Source organism: Bos indicus x Bos taurus, unplaced genomic scaffold (assembly GCF_003369695.1).
Source record: "Bos indicus x Bos taurus breed Angus x Brahman F1 hybrid unplaced genomic scaffold, Bos_hybrid_MaternalHap_v2.0 tig00002408_arrow_arrow_obj, whole genome shotgun sequence".
Classification (NCBI taxonomy): domain Eukaryota; kingdom Metazoa; phylum Chordata; class Mammalia; order Artiodactyla; family Bovidae; genus Bos; species Bos indicus x Bos taurus.
The window spans coordinates 22,418-30,007 of NW_020867528.1; the positions used below are offsets into that span (position 1 = coordinate 22,418).

Genomic DNA, 7,590 nt, shown 5'->3' on the forward strand with positions numbered 1-7,590 from the left:
CAGAAAGCAGAACTGACTGACACAGGGTATTTCACAAAACCATCCAAGACCAAGAGACCCTCTAACAGCACACCAGGGGCTCAGAGGGCAAGTGGCCATGGGATCCAAAGTCGCTATCTCAGCCCCCACCATCCAGAAGCTGCTGGTCTTCTGGAACAGTGGATTGGCCTCTACAAAGCACACGTGGGGTGCACACTGGGATATGAGAGCCCGTGGTACTGGGGTGTCACCCTCCAGGGACTGGACATGCTCCACATCTGCCATCCTTAGTTCCCCACGAGGTAAGATGCATGGTCCTTGAACCAGAGGGTAGAGTGACCCCGCTGATCACCATTTCCACTGACCCATGACCCCACCTACAACCCAACTCCCAGAGATTTATGACTCCCCGTACGACCACTCCCAGTGACTCATGGCCCCACCTGCCACCACTCCCAGTGACCCACAAGGGAAGTTGTGCTTCCAGTTGTTAAGAGTAAGTTCTGTAGTTCCACAGCACAGATGTCCGCAGTAGCCACATCTAGCTATTTACATTTGACTTCACATTATGTTACTGGAGTGGGCAGCCATGCCCTTCTCCGGGGGATCTTCCTGATCCAGGGATTGAACTCATGTCTTCCGCATTGCAGGCAGATTGTTTACTAGCTGAGCCACAGCCTGCAATGTGGGAGTACTGGGTTCGATCCCTGGGTCAGGGGGATCCCCTGGAGAGAGAAATGGCAACCCACTCCAGTATTCTTGTGTGGATAATCCCTTGGATGGAGGAGCCTGGTGGGCTACAGTCCACGGGGTTGCAAAGAGTCGGACACGACTGGGAGACTTCACTTCACATTATGTTAAGGTAGAAGGCCGGGCCCTGGGACACACTAAGCACATTTGAGCTCACAATACCCAGCCTCATGTGGCTACTGGTTACCCTATTGCCGGTGGTGACACATGACAGGCTGTTCCCAAAGCAAGAAGGTTCCCCCAGGAGACATGATAACAGTTCTACTGACCCATGAGCTGTGGTTCCCATCTGGGCACATTGGGCTCCTCCTGCTAGGGGACCAGCACACACAGAGAATTGTCCCCATCCTGGCAGGCAGTGCTGACCTTGATCCTAAGGAGTGTGAGGGTTACTCTGGCACAGGCGGAACAGCAAGGAAACATCTCTAACAGCCAGGTGATGTGTCTTGGTTCCTGCTCCACTTCAGTGGTGAATTGACAAGTCCAAGAGCAAGGGTCAGAGAAGCTTCAGAACCCTGAGGGACAAAGTCTGTATTACCTCACCAGGGAAGCCACTGGAAATGGCCAAGGTCTCGGCTGAGTACAGGGGATTTAGAACGGATCTCAGGCAAGAGAGTGACCATCAGTTGTGGTGCAGCAGCTGCTGCATCTGTGAGGGCCCAGCATTTGTCCAGTCTTTCTCTCTGAGCTTCTTTAGGAGAGGAAACCAGCAAGAATCCTCAAGGAGCTGTCCTCAGATGACGTGATCTCTCCAGATGAAGGGAGTGTATGTCAAAGTTGGGAGGGGTGGATTATAGTGGATGCTGTGGTACCACCCAGATCTCCTCTTTTTCACTAGCCCACTCATTTGCTCAGGGCCACAGGTCTTGGTGGAGGAGGACTCAGAGCAAAAGTCTTCTCTGGAATGGGCCTCCACTGAAGGAGCTGCCTCCCTGGGGGAAGCTCATTGTGAGAGACTACTCATGGGATCAATGTGGGGAGCACACAGTTGCCTGACCCCCTTACCTTGATTAGGTTGATCTCTGCAGTGTCTTCCCTTTTCATGTCTGCCTTCTGAAAATTACTATGATCATCATGCTCTGAAATGGCACCAGAAGTGAACAACCGAATGAAAGGCAAGTTAGACACAGAGACTTAGCCTTTGGAGGTTGAAGTCATGGGCATGGGGGATCCCTGTGCCCTGTCTGAAGTTCAAGGAGTATGACTTCCAAGTATTTGTGTTGGACTCAATCACAAAGCTATATATATCTCAAGGCTTCTGTGCCTTGATGGCTATTTTGGCAAGTCAGATCATCTTCTTGTCCCAGTGAATATACGGAACAGAATTAGTAAGAATTTCCCACTGGGATGACCCAGAGGGATGGTATGGGGAGGGAGGTGGGAGGGGGGTTAAGGATGGGGAACACGTGTACACCTGTGGCGGACTCATGCTGATGTATGGCAAAACCAATATAATATTGTAAAGTAAAACATAAATAAATAAATAAAATCATATAGAATTTACAGCTAAAAAAAAAAAAAAGAAAGTATTTATGCATCACACAGGAAGGCAGAGGAGTATGGATGGATGGGCTCCAAGTTAGACATTTTCAACTGGCCTCCTGTTTGCATTTCATGGGGCACAAAGAAGTGGGCTTCAGGCTGGATACTTACAAATGTTAGTATTCCCTGTGCCAAGAGATAGTATGGCTACAGTTGAGGCACTTACAATCAGCCTCCTGTTTGCTTTCTGAAATGAATAAAACAATACAGACAGCATAAATAGCCAGTGTTTGTCTCTTATAAATACCTAAATGTAACAGTCATGGCAAGGACAAAGAGGGGCAAAACTTTGTTTGAGTAAAGGATAAAAGTATCAGGATAAAAGTATCTCCACTCCTCCATGTTTTGTACCAAGGGAGACATCAGACATGTGAAGGAAGGCTCCTTGTGGCTCAAAAGTCAAGGGATAATGCCAGACCATAATGAGTCTTGCTCCTCATGGAAACCTTCACTTCGAGGTCCGTCTTGGCTGAGGGGTGTATGTACAAACGCAGGGGAGTGTCCCAGGGAGGTCAGGTGTAGAGAAAGAAACCAGATGATAGGCCTGAAGGAAGACAAAAATCCAGGACTGCCTCATATAAATGGTTTTACCGCCTCTTGACTGTGCTCCTGCTCACCAGGTGTGACATCCACACTCTTTCTCTCCAGGATTGCATCTCTGCCTTGCTTCTGTCTCAACTAAGCCATTTCTTTATGTGCTCTCCCACTTGTCGTGCTATGTTTCTAATAATAAACTTTGTGCCTGCATTTACAGTTTCTGCCTCTGTGATAAATGCATTTTTCACTGGAGGCAATGATCCATGAAACAGTAGCATTCAGCCTCTAGCCCTTGCTAGTCTCCAGGCTAGGATTCCGGGCTCTCATCCAGGCTACCCAGGTTCAATTCCTGGGCAGGGAATTAAGATGTCACTTCACTCAACCACTCACTGCTGCCTCACGAGATCAGTGCCACTGGGAGGAGCCCAGGTCCTCACCTTGGCCCTGCATGGACAGCGCCTGGACAGAGCTTCCATCAGTCAGTCAGGAAGGAGCCTTTCCAGCTTCTTGGGACCTCAGCCCCATGGATGTGGCACCACCTTCCTCCAGAATATCTTTCCACCCCAGATAGCAGCACAAATGGGATGCTTTTTTTCCCAAACAACATGCTATTGTTACTTATATAGAAAGTGTTTTTCTTTGTATTTAAATTGGTGAGTTGATCAGGTATTTATTCCCGAACTGTTGGAGGTTTACCTAGGATCCCATGTTCCCTGCAGGCAGCTTCCAGGAAGCAGAGGGAGGAGAGATGTGGGCAAGGACCTGGAGTCTCTTGCCTGCCCTGCAGTGTGCTCGGTGCTCAACAGACAGCAGCTGGTAGGTGTAGCCTGCGATGAAGACGATTCCCTTCATGTGTTGAGGAGTTTTTGAGAAAGCCAAATGTGACTTGAACCTCCAACTGTTTCTAGTCACTACTCTGTGTTGCCACTTTCAAATGCAAGATCTGATTTAGTTTCCAAGACTCTTGCGAACGTCAGGGAGGGGTCCCCCCAGCTCCTTCCAGTGCTCTTTCTGCCCTTCCCTCTGCAGTGATGCTGCCCACAGTCTCAGTGAGCTGAGGATGTGCCCCTGCCTCCTGATGCCAGACACAGTCTCCCCCAGAGGCCCGGCTGCCACCACACGATGGGACTTGTCTCAGCACCTGCAAGGTGCCCGTAGGCTCCCCGACAGCCATGAGCTTCATGAGGGCAGGTATCAGGCAAGCGACAGTGAGAGAACAAGGGCAGTGGGAGTTTTATTCATAAAATCTAGCTAGGATACGCACAATGCCGCACTTTTCACCTCCAAGGAGAATTCTGAGGTGTGTGAATTCAAGTTCAGTGCAGATTTTGCCACTGTGGTTTCCATAACCCCTCCTCATCTATGGCTTTAGGGCCTGACCACCTGGATAAGCTCATCCATTAGGTTAAGTGCACAGCCACCAGTTTCAAAGAAGACACTCCATTAAAAGCCTACCAAAAGTTTGGGGGTGCTTAGCAAGACGTCTTCAACTATATTCTCCAAGACTGAGTAGATTGTGCAGCAAACCAAAGTCCACTCACCACTCCCCATTTTGCAAATTTTTGGTGTACCTAGATCAAGCAGCATAAACAGGTGTCTAACTGTTCCTGACCATAGTGTGACTTCCCTTCCTGCCCCAGGAAATTTATCTAGGACAGAAGAGGATCTTCTAATGTGTATGTCCCATTTCAGATTTTCTTCTCACCCATAAGACACTGTGTATAACTCTGGCTGCTGCCACCATCCACCCTCATCACAATCACCTCCCACAGAATGAACCCAGCTTCCCAAAGCCCCAAACCACCCTGGCCCAGGCACCAACACTCAAGTGATCCTCCTGGACCCTGCCCCTGGTTGCCCTGTTCTGTGGAACTAGGGGATGTCTGTCCACCGTCCTCACGTGACTGCAGCTCTTAGATCATCGCTCTAGGTGTTGGGGTGTCCTGCTTCTAGTGTCCCCACTGCGAACACAGGGCCTTCCACAGAGCACAGGCTCCATGAAGGTCTGTGGAATAAATGAGCCGGAGTGGGACACTTATCAAGTCAAATCAGGCTTTTTGTACTTTCTTAAATAATTACTTGAAAAACTCCAATTGAACAGAGATAGATTAGCTGTATAAAATGACAGACAAGTACAGAGGAACTCACCTCAAATACATTTTATTTCTTAATTCTTACTAAGTAGTATCATATTTCCAAAATAGTTATATTCCAAGTCCATGTAATCTTGTTCTGGATCACAAAATAAAATAAAGAGTTCACAATCACTTTTACAAAACAGCAAAACTCATGTTCTTGAACTGGTGACCACAAACACACTGTGATCAACGCTACTGACATAGTTGGACACTGAAGCTCGTTAGGCCTTCTATTACAAGGAATAACATTTGAAAAATTTCTAAAGGAAACAGAAGTGGATCTCCATGTCATTGTAGCGAACAGGGACCAAAGATGCTACACACCAGTTCCCCCAACTCTCCCAGCCATCACGACTGAGAAGGCTGAATGCTCCCTCTTCAAACACAGAGGGAAGGATCAGCTTCCCTTCCTATCCCCAGGACAAGCTGCTGGATGTGGGCCTGAAAGGAGCCTGGCTGCTGCTCTGGCTCAGGGCCCCTCTTCCTCCTCCCTCACACCTATGCACACCGGGGTGGGAAGAACCTGGGACCCCTTCCTTTGACCTTGCGCAGATAGTCCTTGACTTTCTGCTTGCTGGTCTCTGCATAGGCCCGGGGACCCCACAGGAACTCGTAACGAGCAGGGTGGCTGTAAGGCACCTGCCGGTACTGCAGGTACCCCGCCCGCACCCACACTTGGGTCAGCAGCTCCTTGGGCTCCCCATAGATGCAGTGCTCTATCCCAGAAAATACCCCCATCTTGCTGAGTGTTCCCCAGACCTTCTTCTCACTGATCCGGTCCCCTGCTAGAAGAATCAGACTCAGGACCGTCACCAGGAGGCCAGCCTTTGGTATGCTCTGCTCATCCCTCTGCATCTCATTGAGGGTGAGGCCCAGGACGGGGACCATGACATAGATGTGCTCTCTGTGGTCCACCTCTTTCATATCCAGGCCAAAGGCCAGCTGCATGTACTGTGTGGCTTTACGGAAGACCACTGGGAAGTGGGCCTGGTTATCCCTGAGGACCGTATTCAGCATTTCAGCCTGGAAAATCGGCTCCTTGGTGCCATACTTGAGGATCAGGAACTCCAGTAGTTCACACGTCATCCTATTCAGAGCCTGCATAAGCAAGATCTCCGCATCTCCTGCGGCAGAGGAAGATGAGACTGGAGGGAAGGAGGCCAGAGGGGTTGAGGCATCCTCCGCCTCAGCCCCCAGGAGCTGCGCCTCCACTGGGCCCTCGGCCTGGATTTGGCCCTGAAGGTCTTCCTCAGAAGTGCAGAGCTCATTTGTCGGGACCACAGGCATGATGACTGGGGTCTTGTGCCCAGTGTGGGTGTGGCAGGGGGAAAATGGAGACCACTGACCTGGGAAAGAGAGAGAGTGTAAATGGTCACTGTTTTGAAATGCGCCACGGGTGGCTCTGACTGAATCCACTTACTGGTCTTCCTTGAGGGCTGCTCTTGAGCGTTACAGGGGCGCTCCTCCTTGGTGATCAGTCCTCTGTTAAGTGAGGAAGAGAAATGCCGGCTCAGGCTGCAGCCAGTACAGCCTGAGCTTCTGGGGCTGACAAGGTGGGGGAATTAGGGCCTTTTGAGGTCCCCTCTGTTCTGGGATGGGGAAACCCTGCGCACACTCAGGACACCCACCTCACCTTGACTGCTGGCACTCCTGTGACCTCAGAACACAGACCTCAGACCTCAGTCTTCTCCTCCTGGTTCCTGGAGCCCCTGTGAGACAAACGGAGGTGGCACCTCGGGGGTAGACTGTGGCACAGACCTAGGCCTTCTGTGCTGGTGGGAGGGGTTGACTCTGTGAGGTCCCCCAGATCTTGGGTGGCTAGTCCCTTTGGGGCTCACGTGTAGTGCTCACTTTTCCACTGAAATGGCCTGGACCTTCCCCCTTTGGGGGCCTGCAGGGAAACTCAGAACAAGAGCCACATCTGGACAAAGTTCCAGGGGGCCTGATATGTGGCCACACCTGCCTAGGGCCTCCCACAGTTCCTAGGCTGGGGAGATGCTGGGTCACTGCTCTTCACGTCCTACTTGGCCTCCCAGCACTGAACAGAGGAGTGGGCGTCTGTTGAGTCCTCCCTCGGTATTCGGGGAGTCTAGCCTCTGCAGACCTGAAGCCTCCGCCCTCCACCAGAACACCTCACCTTAAGGCCCCTAAGAAAGAGGTGAATAAGCTGCTCACCCTACTCTGGAGCCTCCAAGACCGTCCCCTGCGCCACCCTCCCCACCCCGGGCATGAACAAGGATCCCTCCCTGCCTTAGGGTCTAACAGCCTCAGTCCTTCCCCGCATGGAGCCTAGACTCCAGGCAGGACCCGCGATTGTCCCGTCCGCCATGTTGGAACTCCGCCATATTCACCAGGTCCCCAGGCTCTCTGAGACCCGGGTGTCAGGAAATCCTGCACATGGTCATCCTGCCCGGGGACCACCAGGGTCCCCTCTGTTCTGGGGTCGGGCTCCCCTCCTCCCTCAGTGTCCTCACCTTGACTCCCGGTAGGACCTGGGCTCTGTCCTCTCCCTACAGCCTGTACTGTACTGAGGCCCGGCTCCTCACACCAAGTCCCCAGTCTCTCTGAGACCTGCATGTCAGGAAGTCAGACAGGCTTAGTGTGCTCTTCTCACCACAAGGGCTCCCGGGGCCAACAACTGGGG

General features: G+C 51.5%; 1 protein-coding gene across 1 annotated transcript; it reads right to left on the reverse strand.

The window, feature by feature from the left end:
* Positions 1-5,444: 5,444 nt before the first annotated feature.
* LOC113888839 (melanoma-associated antigen 10-like) lies at positions 5,445-7,275 on the reverse strand. Its single transcript, XM_027535824.1, has 2 exons — positions 7,254-7,275; positions 5,445-6,292 (listed from the first exon to the last, which is right to left on the reverse strand). The coding sequence occupies exons 1-2, from the start codon at positions 7,273-7,275 to the stop codon at positions 5,445-5,447; spliced, it is 870 nt and encodes a 289-aa protein (XP_027391625.1).
* Positions 7,276-7,590: the final 315 nt, after the last annotated feature.

What these genes read in the sequence shown, in the direction of transcription:
- LOC113888839 (XM_027535824.1), bottom strand. Translation starts at nt 7,275, where the DNA reads ATGGCGGACGGGACAATCGCGG. An exon ending in GGCGGACGGGACAATCGCGG is followed by an intron (nt 6,293 to 7,253) that starts GTCCTGCCTGGA and finishes TCTCTTTCCCAG; the next exon opens with GTCAGTGGTCTCCATTTTCC.